This window comes from Ovis canadensis, chromosome 2 (assembly GCF_042477335.2).
Source record: "Ovis canadensis isolate MfBH-ARS-UI-01 breed Bighorn chromosome 2, ARS-UI_OviCan_v2, whole genome shotgun sequence".
Lineage (NCBI taxonomy): Eukaryota > Metazoa > Chordata > Mammalia > Artiodactyla > Bovidae > Ovis > Ovis canadensis.
The window spans coordinates 18,297,072-18,318,435 of NC_091246.1; the positions used below are offsets into that span (position 1 = coordinate 18,297,072).

The 21,364-nt window shown below is 41.2% G+C and overlaps 1 protein-coding gene across 2 annotated transcripts in view; it reads left to right on the forward strand.

Annotated features, from left to right (window-relative positions):
* The window catches only part of ABCA1 (ATP binding cassette subfamily A member 1), a 132,187-nt gene that overhangs the window by 107,347 nt on the left and 3,476 nt on the right, over nt 1-21,364 (forward strand). For both annotated transcript variants that reach the window (XM_069575532.1, XM_069575533.1), the window contains exons 32-49: nt 749-843; nt 2,263-2,295; nt 3,441-3,546; nt 4,522-4,596; nt 5,091-5,260; nt 6,533-6,710; nt 8,742-8,857; nt 8,948-9,092; nt 10,688-10,811; nt 12,490-12,619; nt 12,885-13,005; nt 13,792-13,854; nt 14,652-14,758; nt 16,845-16,986; nt 17,355-17,489; nt 19,153-19,256; nt 19,863-19,955; nt 20,611-20,854. In XM_069575532.1, the coding sequence (XP_069431633.1) occupies nt 749-843; nt 2,263-2,295; nt 3,441-3,546; nt 4,522-4,596; nt 5,091-5,260; nt 6,533-6,710; nt 8,742-8,857; nt 8,948-9,092; nt 10,688-10,811; nt 12,490-12,619; nt 12,885-13,005; nt 13,792-13,854; nt 14,652-14,758; nt 16,845-16,986; nt 17,355-17,489; nt 19,153-19,256; nt 19,863-19,955; nt 20,611-20,854 (2,181 nt within the window). The remainder of the gene's footprint in view (nt 1-748; nt 844-2,262; nt 2,296-3,440; nt 3,547-4,521; nt 4,597-5,090; nt 5,261-6,532; nt 6,711-8,741; nt 8,858-8,947; nt 9,093-10,687; nt 10,812-12,489; nt 12,620-12,884; nt 13,006-13,791; nt 13,855-14,651; nt 14,759-16,844; nt 16,987-17,354; nt 17,490-19,152; nt 19,257-19,862; nt 19,956-20,610; nt 20,855-21,364) is intronic.

The following is a 21,364-nucleotide window of genomic DNA, read 5'->3' on the forward strand; positions in this document are numbered from 1 at the left end:
AGGAATGGATGACATGTTTTGAAGTCAGCCTAGGTCCTTGTTTGAGACACAACCAGAGACCACACTCTGGATCAGTGGTCTGTGGAAGTCACACGGCAGCCTCTCCTGCAGCGGTGGTGTCCCAGGACAGACTGACCGACGCAGCTTCCTCTCCACCTCTGCCATAGAGGAGCTGGTGACCTTGGATGGGTCACTCTGAGTCCCTGGGCTTGTTTCCTCACTGACAATCCTCTGAGACTATGAGTGAGAGAAGCAATTCTGAATCATTTTTTTCTGAGAATTTCAGGAAGAGGCTTGCTTGTGATGCCTCTCTGCTGCCTTATCAGCATCCAGGTTGTAGGATGAGGACAAGGAATTTTAAATAGTGTTGAAAAAGTAGTCCTTAGTGGTTTGCTTCTTAAAATAGCACTTCATCTCTTCATCAGTGTAACTCCAATGAAGAAAATTCACTAGGCATAGTCAGTGGTGCTGCTCCCTAGAAATCTTTTGTAACCGTGAAGAATGATACTTCATGGTCTATTGCTTAGCTATTCAGAGTAATTTGCTGGGAATCACCTTGACTTGGCATAAAGGGCAGAATAGACCAGGCCTTGGTGATTGGCTGATGACAGTGTCCAGGCCCTGTGGTCAGGGGTCTGCTCACACCATGGTACGTGTTTGAGGAACATGTGTCATTTTTGTTCTTGATTTGTTTTCTGTTCCAATTATGACCCATAAAGACACATGTGCTTGGTTTTTCTGATGACAGAAAAAACAGAATACTGCCGACATCCTTCAGAACCTCACGGGAAGAAACATTTCGGATTATCTGGTGAAGACATACGTGCAGATCATAGCCAAAAGGTCATCATTTACAATCCTGGGCTCCTGCTTAGCTGTTACTGATTAGAGGGACTAAAGTCCTAAAAAATAGGAGATTGAATAGTGGTTGGAAACATCACAGTTTGGCTTGATGTTGTCCTTTTGAAGTTTAGGATATTCTTTCAGACTAGAAAAGGTAATGGGAAGTATTATGAATATTCAGGTTGAAGACTGAGGTTGCCTGGCTCCAGAATGAAGATAAATCTGGATTTAAATTCTAATTCTGCCACTTATTAGCTGTTTGACCATGGCAACCAGTTATCCTTCTAAAGCCTTAGGCTGTATATAATGTGATCATAATGTTGCTCTCAGTAGTTTGTTGTAAGGATTAAATGAAATGATACACGTAAAGTACCTCTCATGGACGGAATGAGTGATAAATACGTGGCATTATCCAGAGAGCGCTGAGTTCTCAGGACTTCTCTGTGGAGGCTTAGAAGAGCCATGTAGCTTCCTGGGGCATCACTGCATAGTCCTGAATGCATTAGCTCCCCCAGTATTGGCAATTTTGCTTTCCTCAGTTTCAGTTACCCATCATCAGCTGTGGTCAGAAAATACTAAATGGAAAATTCCAGTAACAAACAATTCATAAGTTTTAAATGGCATGCTTCTCTGAGTGGTGTGATGGGAATCATCCCACTGTGTCCCTTCTGGGATGGGAATCATCCCACTGTCCAGCATATCCACACACCATAAATGCTCCTTGCCCTGGCCCTTTTGGTGATCAGATGGACTACCACAGTATTACAGAACTTATTCCCAAGTAACTTTTATTTTACGTGATAGTGGCCCTATTGACCTTCAAAGAAAATGACAGGTGATAGGAAAAAATAGTATACGTAGGGGTTGGTATTATCTGGAGTTTTAGGCATCCAGTTGGGGGGTGTTGGAGTGAGTCCCCTCCTAAGGAGGGGACTGCTGTACTTAGCTGATGCCCAGAAAATGTTTGTTCTAGCTTCCTTCCCATCAGCTTTGTTATATTTGGTCCCCTAAGTTGGGAGTTTTAGTGACTTTTAATGACAAGGGTATGCTTGAATGGCAGTTACTGTTAGTTTCCAAGAAAGAAGCAAATCCTCTCCATATGTTAGCCATAATTGAACTATTATTTTTGAATTTAAAAAGTTTGTAGTTTGATCACATCTTTGTTGGTTTTTAAATTGTTTTAATACAAGGCATGACCTTCATAAAATAATAATGTTTTAATATGAAGAGAAGAAAAGACATGCTGATTAGGGCTTCTTTTCATTGGCAAAATCCTACAACACCAGCCTGATTGTAGAGTTATTTCTGTCCCTTTGTTGTATCCCCAGGTAGATATTTCTAACTTTTGTATGATCAGGAAAAGGGTCAATGTTTCTTTGGACTGATTTCTGGTTTCTTTGTCTTTGGCCCTCACTACAGCTTAAAGAACAAGATCTGGGTCAATGAGTTTAGGTAAGTTGACTCCTCTGTGCTTTTCTTTTTGTTTTCCTTGACTCCTAAAGCTCATGAGGATGATTTTGATGCAGTTTTTTGGACCCTGGGAAGCTGTTGGTTTAGGGATGGTTTTGCCCTTGGCTCAGTGCCCAGCTGCCACTTCAGAGGCCTTTGGAATTTTTGCATATTGATCTCCTTGTGGGTCTCTAGGGATTTGACAGGAAGCATGATGTGAGGGAAAAACCTATGCTAATTAAAATTATCATCAGATACCTAGGAGACCTAGGGGCCCAAGAACAATTTTTCAGGTCTTTGTAATAACCAAGAAGGTCTTAGATGAAATAGGAGGCTTCAAAACCATCTATGTTCATTGCATTTCCACTCATTTATCCTTCTGAGTTTTTAAAAATAACAATGTTTCTGTTAGGAAATAAGACCAGAATTCCATCAGGAGGGTAAGAATCATTTTCTCCTCTGCTGCAGTCAGGCTCTCTCCTCTCCACCCTCCACCACCACCCCTGCCCATATCCCTCTGAGTTTTGAAGAAGCAGATGAGACGGGGAAAAAACGAAAGAAACATCCTTGAAGCTTATTATTACTCATGAGAAATGAGATGCCTTACATGGCTGCCTCAGAACTTTGTTTTTTGACCCTATCTCCCACCTTTCTTCTTTGCCTTTTTCCCCAAGAGCCAGGACCTACTGAATAACTGAGTAGAGTGGATGTAGAACCTTCTGTGGTTCTCCTGCTATGAAAGGGCCACAGCCCATCTATAAACCCTCCCTGGCCTCTCTGGCCAATGTCTTCCCTGCTCATCCTGACTCCCCATCTGCTTGCCTTGAGACCCATGTTCAGGCCTGAGCTACCAGGGGTGGGAGGAGCATCTGTGAGATGAATGCACATTCTTTCCTCAACATCTCAGATGTCTCATTCTGTGTATAATCAGGCCCAGGTCCCTCTCACTTGGGCAGAAGCTTTAAGAATTAAGAGAGTGCCAGGATCCATTAGAGGAGACCAAGGTGAAACTTTCTCTGAGTCCTATTTTGGTCTTACTTTGAACATACAGTTCCTCTAATTGAACATTACATCCTTAGGCAGTGTCTGCTGCTGAGTGACAGTGGGCCCCACGCTGCCTGTGTCGTAATGTCAGGCTATTCTTTTAGGTATGGTGGATTTTCCCTGGGTGCCAGTAATTCTCAGTCACTTCCTCCGAGTGAAGAAGTTAATGATGCCATCCAGCAAATGAAGAAACACTTGAAGGTGGTCAAGGTACAGTACCCATCCTAAGACACGTCGGACAGAAAATGAGTTGCTGGTACATGGGCGTAGTTGACAGGTAGATCTGATTACCTGGTAGCTTACTGTTTAAGATTTTCAAGTACAAAGCCATCACTGAGCACTTAGAGATCGTGGGTCAGCCAAGACTGAGTCACTCAGTGTGTACTTACTATTTGAAAGTGCAGGTCAGAAACAAGTTCAGGGACTTCCCTGATGGTCCAATGGTTAAGACTCTGCACTTCCAGTGCAGGGTGCCTGGGTTCAATCCCTGATCAGGGAAGTAAGACCCAGTGCAGCCAAAACAAACAAAGATGCTTGAGAAAAAAAAGCAAGTTCAGAGATTTTAGATCTCTCAGAATAACTTAAGTATAGCCAGTGAACTGGGCATCAAACATACTTTTCTAAAACAATCATTGGTTAAACAGGAAATGAATCACTTTCTTTAAACCGGCAGCTAGTTTTAGGACCTGATAAACATTCACTTTCTTTATCTGTATCCCAAGTTTCCCATTTCTAAGTTGGAATTGGGGGTCAGATGATATGAATTCCAGGATCACAGACAGCAGGGATTGTCCTAGAATCTCTCCCTTGAGGCCCAGACCCCATTTCTGATGCATCTACATGTTAATTGTAGCTGGGGGCGATGTCAAGGGAGTGTGGTGAAGAGCCCTTACCACCAGATACAGACTGACATCTGCCTCTTGGGACCACCAGATACAGACTGACAGGGTTTCCCTCTGGTTCCTTTAAGACCTATGACTTGTGGCAACATCAGGGCTTTAGATTTCCAGTCACTTATTTTTCAGGAGCCATTTATTATTTAGAGGGTTCAAGTTGCATTTCAGTGAATGAGACAGTAGCCGTGTTTCCCTTCACAAGGTTGTGCCATTGTCCACAGAATCCAGACTTCCTGTTGCTCCTCCCCTGTGAACCATCCCAGCTGAGGCAGCTTTTTGTTGTTCACAGGACAGTTCTGCAGACCGATTTCTCAGCAGCTTGGGAAGGTTCATGACAGGACTGGACACGAAAAATAACGTCAAGGTAAAGCCCTTTGTTCCAGTGACTTGATGAACAATAATTCCTGTATTGCCCCGAAGTGTCAGCTCATGATAATGTTGATTCACGACAGAAAAGTCTAGTACCTTTATTGGTGAGGCTATAAAAAGAACTTGCTTTTCTGCTAGTCACACCAGAGGAACCATTATGAACATGACTGAGATACTTAACCTGTTTAAGCCTCAGTTTCCTAATCTGTAAAATGGAGGCAATAACCATGTCTACCTCAAAGCTTTGGTGAAGATTAAATACATTGAAGAAAGTCAGCATATTGCCTGACCTCACGGTGTGTGGTCACACCGTGACCACGCTGGGCACACCCTGGCGCTTGTTGCCTCTTGACCGTGTTCTCTGATCATGTTTTGTCTTCAGATGTGACTGAAATTTCTGGAGTTCTTGTGCATGTTTTGTGTGTGTGCACCAAACTTCGGGAACAGGGGTCAGGAGCAGTACTTTGCACCTGGTATGTTTTATTTCAGGTGTGGTTCAACAACAAGGGCTGGCACGCCATCAGCTCTTTCTTGAACGTCATCAACAATGCCATTCTCCGGGCCAATCTGCAGAAGGGAGCGAACCCCAGCCAGTATGGGATTACTGCTTTCAATCACCCGCTGAACCTCACCAAGCAGCAGCTCTCAGAAGTGGCTCTGTAAGTGTCACTGTGTCTGATTTGGGAGAGGGGAGGGTGTTGGGGGAATTGTGGTGCAGGGGAAAGAAGTATGAAGCTGGTTGTAGAATAACAGTCGGGGACGGAGGTATGTTATGTATGTCTGGGTTGGTCTAGGCTCTGGACAAAAAATGATCAGTTTATGAATTGGCTGGGCAGAGATTAAACTACACAAGATAGATGCCTCTGTAATAAGTAAAGCCATTATTACATTTAATGAATTCATTTAAAGTAAGTTAAATTGTTAATCTGATTCTAAAATATTTTAGCTCACTCTTAACACAATGTTTAATTAAAAAATCAATTTCATTTGTTTCAAAACAACTATTTTTAAACTTAGTGAAACACACTTTTATCAGCTTGTGTGTTTATTAATTCCTGGAGAGGGAGAGAGAGACAGCATGTGTGTGTGTGTGTGTATGTGTGTGTGTGTATGTGTGTATGGTGTTAAAGCCAGTATAATCTAGTTCAGAGTGTATAGCCTTTGAAATCATTGAGATCTGGGTTTAAATCTGGTTTTTTAAACTTTCTAGATATATGGTATTAAGTGAGGCATTTCATGTAAATGGACAAGTCTGGCCTTCAGCACAAGGTTAATATTCAATACATGTTAGGTTCCTTTCTTGTTTATGGAGTATGGCAGTTATAGTTTCTACTTCACTTGTATGGAATATCAATGTATGTCACTAGGATCTTTATACCAAGCTTATATGAAATTTATATAAAGAAATAATATATATTATATCCCATTTAATGGGCTTATAAGGCTATTTTTCTTATAATAAGGATCTGATGGAATTTTTGTGTTAGATTGATATGCCATGCTCTTTCGTTGTCAAATTCACTTACAGCCAGAAATTGTTGTTTGAATAGTTTCACACTAATATTTCTGCTTTATTTAGTTTTCAAGCTACACTACTCCCTTATGTGTGAAAATTTACAGCTTGTTGCTCATAAAAGATCAAGACTAGTAGAACAAAGTGAATGCTATTAGGCCACTCTTAGACTTCCTTTAATAGTTTCATTTTGGCTGTGGACTCTCTTTGACCTCAGTAGAAGCAGTTTTGCATTTGAATTATCAAGATTTTTTTTTTTTTGCTTGAAAATAATCATCTTTAACCCTGAATGAAATATATGTGGTGAACAGATCTTTTTCCCTGGGGTATGCTTCAGACATTCATGTGTGTGTGTGTGTGTGTGCATGTGCGTGTGTGCATGCTCTGATTGTGCCCTCAGCTGCACTGTCTTTTTCAGGATGACCACATCCGTGGACGTCCTTGTGTCCATCTGTGTCATCTTCGCGATGTCCTTCGTCCCGGCCAGCTTTGTCGTGTTCCTTATCCAGGAGCGCGTCAGCAAAGCGAAGCACCTGCAGTTCATCAGCGGAGTGAAGCCTGTCATATACTGGCTCTCCAATTTTGTCTGGGACATGGTAAGACCACCCGCCTGCTGCTGCTCCATAAACCTCCATCAGGGCTCTAGACTGGACGGCTGGAAGGGCTTCTGGCCTTCACCAGGAAATGTCCCAGCTAATCAAAGATGAATGAAAGAGGATAAGGCAGGCACAGTTGTACACTTTCATGTCACCAAACACGACCTTCAGCACATAACTGATCTTACACCAGAGAAAATCAGTCCAAAGGGACTGCAACTGATACTACCACTACCTCATTGCCTAAGTGACAACCTTTTAAAGAACTGAGGTGGTACACTCAGTTGGAACTCTAAGTCAGTGCCTCTAAAGTCAGTGCCTCTAACTTGTCTGATAGATTTTTAACCTCCAGAGTCAGGATATTCTTTGTCTTACCAGGAACTCAACCTGCCATTTGAAAACATCTTCTGTTTTACTGGAAGCTTATCCGTCTCTTGCAAATCTGTTTTCATGTCAGCTGTAATATAATGCTTCTGTTTGAGCCAATATGGAGGGTGTCAAAGAATTCTGAAGTTCAAATTATTTTTATAAAGCAGAGTTGAAATGTATCTCCCTATGAGTTCCATTAATTGTAGGCCACACAGAAAATTTAATTCTTCTCCCATTGGAAATACCCTCAAATATTTGAAGACACCTATCATTTATCCTAAATCTTCCCCAGATAAGATGATCTATGAGAACACACTTTGTAATCTCTGAAGCCGTGTAGAAGTGTGAGTGATGATGATGATGTCTGTGTTGGTTATAGCAAGCCTCTCAGACTTGTCACTGTGCTGACCTGATTGCCTCTCTGTGGCCCATACTCCATATTGTTAATGTGCTCTTTGAAGAACAAAGCCTAGAATTAGCCTTATAATCAGACTGTCATCCAAATGGTTACAGGTCTAGAGGCAATTATTGATCTTTATCCCGTACTCCTCTTCCTCAGCCCAAGGGTACTGCATTTTTGAAGTAGTGTGGTCTTATTGGCAACTTGTAGGGAACTGAAACCTCTGCTTCATAGGTATTGTTAAATGGGGTCTTTTTCACTGTTTACTAATACAGTTGACTCTTTTCAACCTTTATATATAGCTTTATAAACATAAAGGTTTTTTAAAGCACATATAAAACTTTTTCCTTGTTAAACTGAATTTTATGGGATGTCCATTTGTTTTGTTTTTTGTCTTAATCCAATGATTGCTTTATTGAGTAAGCACATACCTACTGACTGCTCACTGTGTATCTAACTCTGCCAGGCATCACAGATTCAGAGATGAAAGATCAAGTCCCTGACTCAGGAACACTATTATCTTCCTGTATATTATCCACCTCTCCCTGCTGTAGAACCTCTGAAATTTGCTGTAAGCATGTCTTCATCTAAGTTGTTGAAAAACACAGTTGAGTAGGATGGGACTGAGGCACAGAGCCCTGCAGTCTGAAGCTACAAATTCTTCTAACAGCTGGCAAGCCCACTGCTACCTCCCTGCCTGTGCTTTGCTCTGCCAGCTGTGAATTCCTGTAATTGTCTTGTGGTCAAGACTTTATTTCTGCATTTTAATGCTTGAGACACTGTCAGGACAGACTTCAAAATTAGTCTTGGTGTGATGAAACTGTCCTGACATTGATGTTATAAGTGCTTACCTCATAAATAGATTACAAGAGAGCTTGAACTTGGGCAGACTGTAATATAGCATTAATGATGAAACAGACACAGTCATCTTCGGGAAGAGTAATGGCAGCTTACTTGCTGCCTGTGAAATTGAAATTACTCTGACTGGGAATCCATCCTTCAGTAAGTTTACTGAGCGTGACACCTTGGCTTATCTGTTGGAAAGACAGAAAGGACATGCAGTTTATAAAATCAGCCGGGGGTAAAAGGCTTGTCAAAATGTGCTGTCCAGTATTTTGATTAATAGTTTTTGTGGCTTCATTAATTCACAGTTATTCTTCAATATGTTTATCTGCCCTTTCTTGTCCAGTGGTGGCGAAGACTTGAGATGTGTTGTGTCTTTGACTTTAGGGGTGACCTTGGTTTCCTTGTTTCACTTTTAGTGCAACTATGTGGTCCCTGCCACGCTGGTCATTATCATCTTCATCTGCTTCCAGCAGAAGTCCTACGTGTCCTCTACCAACCTGCCTGTGCTCGCTCTTCTACTTTTGCTGTATGGGTAAGGCACCTCTGGATGGGGCAGATGGAATCCGCTGTCAGAGAGAAGGTGGAGGACACCCAGTGGACATGTGTCTTTGTGCCTCACCAGGTGGTCCATCACACCTCTCATGTACCCAGCCTCCTTCGTGTTCAAGATCCCCAGCACAGCCTACGTGGTCCTCACCAGCGTGAACCTCTTCATCGGCATCAATGGCAGTGTGGCCACGTTTGTGCTGGAGCTCTTCACCAACAATGTGAGTTCTGTGGAAAGAGATGCTGGGATGACCATATTTGGAGCCAGGGGATAGTGTTTATCATGATTGTATTCTGCTTGCCTGTGGCGTTGACCCCATGGACCAGTCTGAACTTTTGCAGTCTGTCTTTCCTGGGTTTGCATAGCATCTCTTGCTTCTCCTTTTCCTTATGTGTCTCCGATCAAATCTTTCTGTTTCTTTTGGCAAGTCCTTTTATACTCCTTTCTGTCCAAGTGTTGCTTTCTCCAGTATTTGGTCCTCTGCCATCTTGTTTTCCACTGTAGGAACTGTCTCTGGGTGATGCTGTTCATTCTGGAAGCTTTTACCCCCACCTCTCAGTGTCTCACATTGTTCTCTCTCAGATCTGTGCCTTAAGCCCTGACTCTTCCATTGAACTCTCGCCCCACAGTCTCACTTGCCCAGTGGGTGGCTCTGTTTAGATTAACTGAAAGATACCCTAGACTGGTCACGTCCCAGTCATCTTCCCCTCAGAACCCAGTATTTCTCTTGCCATTTCTGCCACACTGGATGGCATTACAATCCCCCCAGTCACCCCAGCTGGCAGTATTAGGGCTATTTATCTGCTTTGCTTTTGCTTATTTCTCCCACATTCAGTTGGTGACCTTGCCAGTTCCTTCAATTACAGATCTCTCAAACAAGGTTTCCTGTCCATTCCTGTTGTCATTGCTTTTGTCCAGACACCTTAACTTAACCCACAAGGCCTTTCAGAGGTGTATAATCCCTCCTGGACAGTCCCCACCACACCCTTTCCCAACATGGTAGGCTTCGGCTGAAGGGTTCCTTAAACCCTCCGCAGGCCCGCAGGCCTGTTTGAGGACCCCCAGCCCAGCCCGCATGGTCCTTACCAGTGTGAGCCTCTTCCTCAGTGGCAGTGGCAGTGTGGCCACTCTGTTGTTGGAGCTCTTCACCAGCAATGTGAGCTACCACCCAATTCTGTCAAAACTAAGCTTCAGCCTGAAGTTTTGCTTACCTGCCGTATAGCAGGTACTCTCTCTTCTCTGTGCTTCCAAAGCTCACACAGTTCATGCCTCCAGGACAACACATCCAATTATGTAGTAATTTTCTGTTTCCATATTTCTTTTCTTCAGAGTAGAGACTGTTTGTTAATCATCTTTAGCTCTCCTCTTCCCTAGCCCAGTGCATCCAGCACTTAGCAGCTTATTTAGTTGTTAGGTATTTGGCCATTGCTAGATTGATGTATTTGAGAAGAATTATTTAAATTCCAACAAAATCCTGAAACTGAAATATATTGACCCAAACATGAGCAATTTGCTTTTAAAATGCTAAGCAAATGTTTTGTGTTGGATTTGCTTTTGATTAAATGCAATCATATTTCTAAACTTTGCTCATTTTCCTCCCATACTCATAGCATTATTCCAAATTTTCTAAAGAGCAAAAATTTTGCTACATTATATATCATTAGCTATGGCTGCGGCTGTTTATTGGTATCTGAATCAAAGATTCAGTTTGACCTCAAGGAATCAAACTTTTTCTTCATTCTCATATTTTAGACCTTGGTCAGTTTTTAGCCTGTGTCATAAAAGACATACAGTCTGTCTCTTATCTTTTTTTAGAAGCTGAATAACATCAATGATATCCTGAAGTCAGTGTTCTTGATCTTCCCACATTTTTGCCTGGGACGGGGGCTCATTGACATGGTGAAAAACCAGGCAATGGCTGATGCCTTGGAAAGGTTTGGTGAGTGACAGCAGTGGCTACAGGATGTTTTAATAGGGATGGGAGTTTGTATGCGTCTTGATACTTTGGCCTTTATTTTGGAAAAAGGCTGGTGACTGGGCCTAGGACTTCCCTCCGCTGATTGGGCTCATGTCAGCACAGTTGGTTGTGGCTTGGGTCTTGTCTGACACAGCCATTTGTCTGAAAGGTGAGAACATGGTTTTGGAGATAGGGAAAAATACTGGTTTTAGCTTGGACCCAGTGCCTGGTACCACTGGTGGGGTTTGTTAAAGTCATTGGAAAAATCAAATCACAGCTCTAAGAATTAGGTACAGGCCAGAGGATCGAAAGGAAAGATGCAAACTTTGGCTCTATTAGGAAGATCATGGACCTGCAGGTGGGGTCCTATATTACCTTTTATATAGTCTATAAAAAGATAATTTACTGCAGCTCTTTCTGCCTTTAGAGTCTTTAAAAATATCTGTCCTGTGCCCACATTACTATTCTTTATCGACTTGCTCATATAGTTACATGGGCCATGTTATTTAATGTGCATAGAAGAGGGACTATTTTTTAAGCTTGGAGGTACAAAGGAGATATATAAGGAATTTAAGGAATATTTATATAAAACGAGGTGAATTGAGTTACTAGATTACATTGTGCTGTGCTTAGTCACTCAGTCCTGTCCGACTCTTTGTGACCCCATGGACAGTAGCCCACCAGGCTCCTCTGTCCATGGGGATTCTCCAGGCAAGAATACTGGAGTAGGTTGCCATGTCCTCCTCCAGGGGATCCTCCCAATCCAGGGGCAAATCCAGGTCTTCTGCATTGCAGGTGATTCTTGACCGTCTGAGCCACCATGGAAACCCCTAGATTACTTTATATGCTACTGAAAGGAGCATCTTTTAATGTGCTTTCTAATCTTTCTTAGTGAAGCTAATAATTTGTTAAAATACTGATCCTAAAAATTACCCTGGATTGCTTGCCTTTTCACAAAGAATTTTTGGCACATCTCATTCAAAAGGAAGCATTAGATTTCTTAGATGAAGTTACAGATCTAATACATGTTGACTCTGAAACTCTGATTGATAACCGCATTGCAGTACGCTTCCCTAAAACCTTACCTTAAGTCAGACTTGGAAACTGGTGACTCCTTTATTTTTTCGTTCTTATCATGGGTGGCGTACCAAGTGGCTTCAGTCATGTCCAACTCTTTGCATGCCTATGGACTATAGCCCACAGGCTCCTCTGTCCATGGGATTCTCCAGGTAAGAATACTGGAGTGGTTGCCATGCCCCTCTTCAGGGGATCTTCCTGACCCAGGGATTGAACCCATGTCTCTTACACCTCCTGCATTCACAGGCGGTTTCTCTACCATTAGTGCCATGACCAGATCCCTAAAATGGGTGATACCATTGTTATTTGTAGAAATGGGCTTCCCTAGGAGCTCAGTTGGTAAAGAACCTGTCTGCAATACAGGAGACCCTGGTTCAGTTCCTGGGTTGGGAAGAGCCGCTGGAGAAGGGATAGGCTACCCACTCCAATATTCTTGGGCATCCCTTGTGGCTCAGCTTGTAAAGAATCCACTTGCAATGTGGGAGACCTGGGTTCAAAACAAAGGTAAATTTGAGCCTGAATTTGAGGAAGGGCTTTGGTCTCTGGTGCCTCCATTCTGATTGGATCTCTGCACTGTGTCCAGGGGAGAACCGCTTTGTCTCACCACTGTCTTGGGACTTAGTGGGACGAAATCTCTTTGCCATGGCTGTGGAAGGAGTGGTGTTCTTCCTCATCACTGTGCTGATCCAGTACCGATTCTTCATCAGGCCCAGGTGAGCTTTCTTGCAGAATTCACTGAGCACCTGGTTGAGGGTCACAGCGGATGGAGTACAGGGAAACACTCAATGGTGGTTGGGTTGACTTGAACGCAAAGCGGATAATCAAACTGATTTTCCCAATGTGGGCATCCCCTCTCCAACAGTACTGACAATGCTGGAGTGTGGATTTTATAGGACTGTTGTAGAAACTGGGTCTTGGACTTAGAAAATAACTTGAAAGGTTGATTTTTTTTTTCTTCTTAATTTTCTTCCCCCTAAGACCTGTAAAGGCAAAGCTTCCTCCTCTGAATGATGAGGATGAAGATGTGAGGAGGGAAAGACAGAGAATTCTTGATGGTGGAGGACAGAATGACATCTTGGAAATCAAGGAGTTGACTAAGGTGAGACAGTGAAGACAGGCTACAACTTGCCTTCAATTTTTTCAGCTTTATATGTTAGAAACTAGCATTTTGCTGACTCACTTAATAAAAGGAGCATGCTTCCTAAAAGGTGCATTTATACCAAGTTTCTGTCAATTTAATTTTACTTAAAATATACCATGGAGACTTCTCTAATTAAAGAAATCCTACCGAGAATAATTGTAAAGTGAATTTTCATTCTTGAGTATGTTTGATTTTCATGTTTATATTTACATGTTAGTTATTAAAACATCTAATATTGTATATTCAGTCAAAGCTGAAGTTGGGAAAATAAATGATTGATTTTGAATTTCAAAAAAGCTGATAAATCCCCATTGATTAAGAGGAGGATCTATTTTCGCCCCTTCTAGGTACCAGAACAACAATAATTCAGTTTTTTGTAATATGTTCAATATTTGAAATGTTTTGATAACAAATTTTTATCCCATAGAATTTAATTTTTAAAATATCTGCAATGTCTTTATATTAAATAAAAATTATGTAGATGTTAATGACAAATATATTTTTTAAGTCTGATATTTGATTAAAAAATACAGAGAAATTCATTTATATTTTGAGCATCAGAGTCATTCAAAAGCCAGTTGCCACAGAGACAGACCAAGGCTTTGGCACATTAAGTATCTGACTTAGTCTTATCAATGAGTCGAATTTCGTGGTGTGTTTAGGTCATAATTCCCTCTTCCACAGAGGAGAGGGAGAGCCGTGAGTCACTGCAGCTCATGACTTTTTGCATTTTGCTGGTTCCAGGTATACAGAAGAAAGAGGAAACCTGCTGTTGACAGGATCTGCGTTGGCATTCCTCCTGGTGAGGTAAAGGCGCTCTATCCATATTGTGTTTGCTCCTATTAATTCAGACTGTCTCTACTCCAGTCAAACAACAATGTCTGTAAGAAGTTAAAAGTGATTTAAAAAGGCTACTCCATTTATATCTATGTGTAGCAGCAGTCAGTCATTGAAAGTTTGAGGGCCCCATATATCAAATGGAGAAGGAAATGGCAACCCACTCCAGTATTCTTGCCTGGAGAATCCCATGGACAGAGGAGCCTGGCAGGCCATGTCCATGGGGTTGCAGAGAGTCCAACACGACTGAAAAGACTAAGCACGCACGCATGCATATATCAAAACTAGTGGCCCCGTGTATCAAGAATTTTGGATAATCTCAGACAATTTAAGAAAAGTATGTTCATCTAGAAAGTGATTTTGTGATCCATTCAAGATGATAATGAAATTCAAATAGATTTTTAAAAAGATTTTCTCTTTATTTATGTTTGTATTCTTATATACCCTTTAGCTAGATTCGATGGTAAAATTTGACTTGTTGGCTTTTATCACTGTTTTTCACTCATTAACTTTGGCTTTAACCCAACAACTCAAAGAATATTTACAAATACATCCACATTTAAAATGGTTCCATTATAAAATGTATGATTAAACATCCATATGACTTCTGAAAACCTAGAAAATATTTTACTCTTCATTAAGAGTGACATTTTAGGATCATGTTACATAAAAATGAAGCTGAGGTGACTATTTATGAATCATTTATATTCAGATTTTTAATAGTTTGCTAATATTACTGACCCAATCATTTTCCCAATCATTTTCAGTGCTTTGGACTTCTGGGTGTTAATGGAGCTGGGAAATCATCAACTTTCAAGATGTTAACAGGAGATACCACTGTTACCAGAGGAGATGCTTTCCTTAACAAAAACAGGTGAGAAAACAAGTCTGTATTTTGCCACAAAGACTTTTTTTAAACTTTATTTAAATGAATATGTTGTGATTTTGTTGATATAACAGCACTGTATAGTTTCTAAAAATGTTGAAATATAGTAAACTGTAAAGAAGAAAATAAAAATCCATAATCCCAGTACCTACAGATAATGACTATTTACATTACCTTTTAGTTTCACTTTATTTTTTTTAACAGATTTATTCAGGTATAAGTTATGTACCTTACAGTTTGCTTGTTTTAAGAGTACAATTCAGTGACCTTTAGGCAATATGCAGAGTTGTACAACCATTATCACAATACAATTTTACAACATTCCCATCAACCCAAATCTCTATTTTTTTATATATATATATTATATTTATGTATGAGATTATATAAGATTATATTGAGATTATATTAGATCTAGATTTTTAAGTTAGTTTTTTGTTGCTAATGACTTGGGTTACATATTCTAAGACGTAGAATTTTACATTGCTGCATAAAATGCCTCTATGTACACGTACCTGGAGTTTATTTCACTGTTTCCTTATTGTTGGACGTTTATTTCACCAGTTCCTTAATTGTTGGATATTTGTTTCTGTTTTTTCACTAAATATGTCCTTGTATTCATTTTGATTGTTCCATCAAGATAAAAGGTTATATACCTGTGAAATTGCCCTCTAAAGGTTATGCCAACAATGGATGTCACCACTGGGCTATTATTTGAAAATGCAGAGATCACTGAGCAGCCTGATCTTAAGGCGTACAGTAATGCCTACAGTACAGTCCTGCTAGGCAACTTTGAAAGTGAAACCCTTGAGCATTCTAAATATGTGGAACTTCTCTGGGCTTTTTATATGGAGAAATGGTACAAATGGCTTTCAAACTTTTTGATCATGTCCCATAATAGCAAATACATCTTACCTCTCAGTCAAGTAAATGCACAAAAACATGTAAACAGGCATATAGCTTAAATAATTTTGTAAAATACTACCTACTCTTACTGCTTATAGTGCATTCAATATTTCTTACTCCACTCTCTGCCATGCCATTTTAATAATACTAGTTGTGGCCTACTAAATTTATTTCATAATGTACAAATGGGGGATGACTCACAATTTGGACAAAGGGCTACTAGCCAATAAAATTGAAAACATCAAGGAACTTAATGTACTCATGACTTTTCTCTGCATCTTACATTTGTTTTAGTAACAGTGTAAAGGCGGTTTAAGAGAACGGAATTTTTAGAATAGCAGGCCTGAGGCTACATACATGGTTCCCCAGGTTTGTTTCTAGTACCAGGCTCCTGGGGTATATAGCAGTAGTAGCAATAACTGGTCCAGACTAAGGTTCATCACATTGCCTGATTCTGAATACTGGTATGAGCAGTGTAGTTGTGAGTTCTAGGCAAAGGGTCTGTGAGCACTTCAGTTCTGGAAAACACTGGACCTGGGCCTACTAATTGATGTGCAGAGAGGAGTGAACACTGCTGACAGGCTGAACCATGGCTCTCCAGGGGTGACTGAAGTGCAGCCGTCAGACTGGATGTGACACTGAGCTTCCTCCTACATCAGGGATCCTTAACCCTAGATTGGCTTCATGGGGCCTAAAAGCCGCCCCCACCAGTATATGTAAAATTGTGTCTGTAGTTACATTTTTTGTTGTCATCAGGTTCTCATCATGAAAACCTTCAAAACCAGGGCAGTTTCTGTGTTGAATATTTAGTAGGACTATAGGGTTTGGATCATGCTGGGGCCAAGTCAGTGTATAGGCAGCAAAAAGCAGAGGGAAGTCACCCAAATTGCTGGGCCTCCTCTGGCTTAAATGAAGCAATAGAGCACATGGTGCATATGACTGGGCCACAGAATGAAGTCAGGAATGGACACTTCACGTTAAAGCCCCTGGATAGCGTGACTAAGATTGTTGATATCCTGAGGGCAGAAAGGCTGTTCCTTGAAGCTGTAAGCAAGTGTGCTCACTGGTCTGTTTGTCATGCACAAGCACAGTGTATAGAATGTTAGGCAAGATGGTCTGACCAGGGTACCAAAATGCTTAAAAACCTGACCAGTTTTGCTTTTCTTTGCAGTATCTTATCAGACATCCATGAAGTCCATCAGAACATGGGCTATTGCCCTCAGTTTGATGCTATCACAGAGCTGCTGACTGGAAGAGAACACGTGGAGTTCTTTGCCCTTTTGAGAGGAGTCCCGGAAAAAGAAGTAGGCAAGGTACTGTGGGCACTGGAAAGCCAGCCTGCCTCCTTTGGCATCCTGACAGCCTACCTTATGGCTGTGACTTTCGCACATGGCCATCGGCTTCAGACTGTTCTTCCTTACAGGTGCAGCGACAGGAAGTGCTGGCTCTTTGCAGCTACTTTCAAAGGGGGAGGTTGCGGCGGTGGGGTAGGGATGGGAGATCAGGCTCACTCTGGAGGGCAGAGAGGGAGTGCTGCTTCCTGTGCTGTGGGCACTATCCAGGTTATGATCGTATAGAATCTGGTCCTACTCAGTGAAAGAATTCTCACACGTAAGTGTAAGAAAGCATGATAAAATTACCAAACCCAGCAAAGGTCAAGGTGCTCTTTTATCACTCTTAGGTTGGCGAGTGGGCGATTCGGAAACTGGGACTTGTGAAGTATGGAGAAAAATACGCTGGGAACTACAGTGGAGGCAATAAGCGCAAGCTCTCAACAGCCATGGCTTTGATTGGCGGGCCTCCAGTGGTGTTTCTGGTGAGTGTGACTGAATGGAAAACCCTGTGCTGGCCTGAATGGAAAGCATCTCTATTCTAAAGTCCTGGATGTGCATGACTGGCTCGGCAATGGCAAGCCCCACCTCACCCGATGAGGAATAGCCCGATGAGGAACCAGAGGGAAGCTCCCCGTCCCTCTTCGTAACAAACATGGGGTGTATCTGCTTTGCCCTCGGATGTTCCAGAGGGGGAGATACTCCAGGGACCTTGTTTCTCCGGCATGGAGAATCCCAACAAGTGTTACTGAGGCTGGGTGTAGGATTTAACTTTCTTTGGACCATTCTGTATGCCCTCTTATGTGTTCATCCTCTGGAGATAGAGAATGTTGTTACAGCTTCAGGATTCCTAAATAGCACCTTTGGGTCATAGTTCCTTACATATGGATGAATGGAAAACAGAAGATCAGACCAATAGTGGCCTTTGACCTTTTTCTTCTTTAGAGGAGAAGGGCACTGAGGTTATTACAGGAAGAAGCCTTGGACTGAGGCTTTAAAGTTATCCAGAGTGTTTAGATTTAGAATTTGTTTCTCTAAAAGCAGCAAGTCTAAGATCATGGTATCCAATCCCATCACTTCATGGCAAATAGATGGGGAAACAATGGAAATACTGATAGACTATTTTTGGAGGGGCTCCAAAATCACTGCAGATGGTGACTGCAGCCATGAAATTAAAAGATTTTTGCTCCTTGGAAGAAAATCTATGACCAATCTAGATAGCATATTAAAAAGCAGAGACATTACCTTGCTGACAAAGGTCCATCTAGTCAAAGCTATGGTTTTTCCAGTAGTCATGTATGAATATGAAAGTTGGACTATAAACAAAACTGAGTGCCAAAGAATTGATGCTTTTGAACTGTGGTGTTGGAGAAGTCTCTTGAGACTCCCTTGGACTGCAAGGAGATCAAACCAGTCAATCGTAAAGGAAATCATTCCTGAATATTCATTGGAAGGACTGATGCTGAAGCTGAAACTCCAATACTTTGGCCACCTGATGTGAAGAAGTGACTCTAGAAAATACCCTGATGCTGGGAAAGATTGAAGACAGGAGGAGAAGATGACGACAGAGGATAAGATCTTTGGATGGCATCACCGACGGGCATGAGTTTGAGCAAGCTCCAGGCGTTGGTGATGGACAGGGAAGCCTGGCATGCTGCAGTCCATGGGCTTGCAAAGACTCAGACACAACTAGTGACTGAACTGAACGGAACTGAAGACCAGCAAGTAGAGTATAACAGGCTAAGCCAGAGTGAACTAGAATTTAAAAAAAAAAGAAATTTATTCAATTTTTGAACTGACTTCAGTAGCATTTCAGACAAAAATAATTTTTAGTATATGCTTGTCAGTCATGAAAAGATGATTGAAACTAAATGACTTTTCCCTTTTCCTTTCTGTTTATTTGGAGAAATTTAATTTCACAAAAATTAAATTTGAGTTTTCTACTCAGTGACAGTTATAAAAGTGAACTGGTTATAAACAAGTATGAAATATTCTTTTATGTAAGGTCTGGTTTTTTGATCCATCAGGAAATAAATAGAATGGTAAGTTAAACCTTAGGCTATTTCTAAAACGCTTCTGCATTTAAGACCAAACCTATCTTTGATTTTTTTCCAACACATAATAAGACTTATTCTATTCTGTTTACAGGATGAACCAACCACAGGCATGGACCCTAAAGCCCGGCGCTTCCTGTGGAACTGTGCCCTAAGTATCATCAAGGAAGGGAGATCAGTAGTGCTTACCTCTCACAGGTCTGTAGTGAAGAGTTGGCTTGACTTCGTTGTTGTATAATTTTTAGGTTTTCCAAGTAGTATATATGGCCACTGTGTAAAAACAGAAAACACAGAAAGGCAAAGAAAAAAAAAATTATGGTCACCTGATGTATCACCAGGAGACAACTATTATTATCACTGGGCAATATATCTTTGCAGAGTTTTCCTCTGTAAATCTATACACAGTGTATATGTTTTTTACAAATAAAAATGCAAGCTTTGTCATATATACCAAGTTCTTTTTCACTTAACAGTATTGAGAACAGTATTCCAAGTCTGTTTAATTGAGATGTGTCATCATTTCTTATAGCTATTAGTGAATAGTATTCCATTAGCATATACCCTAATTTACTTAACCGTTCCTCTTTTGTATAGACACTTGGATCATTCTCAGCTTTTTCACAATTGTAAATGACACCGCAGTGAGCATTATTTTCCCTACATCTTCATGAAATTTCTAGCAGGATGCAGTTATACTCTAGGAAGCTAAGAATCTGTTTCTTTGAAACTCCAGATGTCATGGTGATGTTCTGACGGTTACAGGAGCATCTTTCTCAGACTAAACCTCATTCTTTGTCCCCACAGTATGGAAGAATGTGAAGCTCTTTGCACCAGGATGGCAATTATGGTCAATGGGCGGTTCAGGTGTCTTGGCAGTGTTCAACATCTGAAAAATAGGTAACAAAGACAATTTCTTTGGGATCCCACGTAATGAGAAATTGTGTATTTATTCTTTTGTGAATGTGTACATGGTGGTTCTAAAACAAAGGGAAATAAACTGAACAAAATGGTACCGTGCAAAGAGTGAGGACTTTGAAGTCCAACAGAACAGCGTGCAACTTCTCTCTTTACCTTTTAGTGGTTGTATGCACTTGGGCAAGTTATTTAACCTCTCTGAGAGTCAGTATTCTGGGAATAGCTACTTTCTGGTTTTGTTATAGAGATGTAATGGGAGGATTTACACGTGCCAGTAAGGTTGGAGCATAGACTTTGGAGTCAAACACACCAGTTGGTTTGACTGGTGTTGGGTCCACACCCCAGCCCTACCACTTCTGAGTTTTGTATCATGAGCAAGTGACCAACTCTCTAGGTTTCAGTTTCTCTGTAACATCTCACAGGTCCAAGTGTGGATTAAATGAAGTCATGTCTAAAGCACTTGGCAAGGCAGCTCAAATAGAATAGGTATTCAGTATATGACAACCGGTTCCTTTTCTCTGAAACTGATTTCTGGGTCTGACAGGGACTATTTTACCTTTCAGGACCCAAGAGTTAAGTATTCTTTTGAGAAGTTTCCCCAGAGTCTTCAATTTGATTTTCTTTTTCCTGCCTTCAGGTTTGGAGATGGTTATACAATAGTTGTACGAATAGCAGGGTCGAACCCTGACCTGAAGCCTGTACAGGAGTTCTTTGAACTCGCCTTTCCAGGAAGCGTCCTGAAGGAGAAGCACCGGAACATGCTTCAGTACCAGCTTCCGTCTTCACTGAGTTCCCTGGCCAGGATTTTCAGCATCCTTTCCCAGAGCAAAAAGCGACTCCACATAGAAGACTACTCTGTCTCTCAGACAACACTTGACCAAGTAAGCGTTGAGTGTCAAAAGTAGATTTGCTCTTCAGGGTGAGGACTCTTCCCCCTTCATTATGGGCCCTAGAACAGTATAGATTATCTGAGCATGACCTCCTGATTGTCTGCTGTTTGCTTTTTACCTAACCTCCCTGAATCTGAAAAGGGAGATGATGCTACTGATTTCATAGGGTTATTATGAGAATAAATTGTCATACTAATCATAAAAACTGCAATTTATTGAGTATCTGCCATGGGCAGGTATTAGGCCAAGTACCGTATCCCGTTTAAATTAAATGACATCAGGTACAAAAGAGATCCTGGCCCTTAGTAGATATTCAGCAAATGTTAGTTTTCATCCCCCTTCCCTTTAATCAAGTCTGTTTGAGTCAAAGTAAATAGATGATTGAGCGGTTGGTTGATTTGGAGGGGCAATATATAAGGGCAGTTTTTAACTTTTTTTTAATGATTAATGCTTTTTCAATCATTCCTTTCTCCCTCCTACACAAAGTTTTCTAGTTAATCT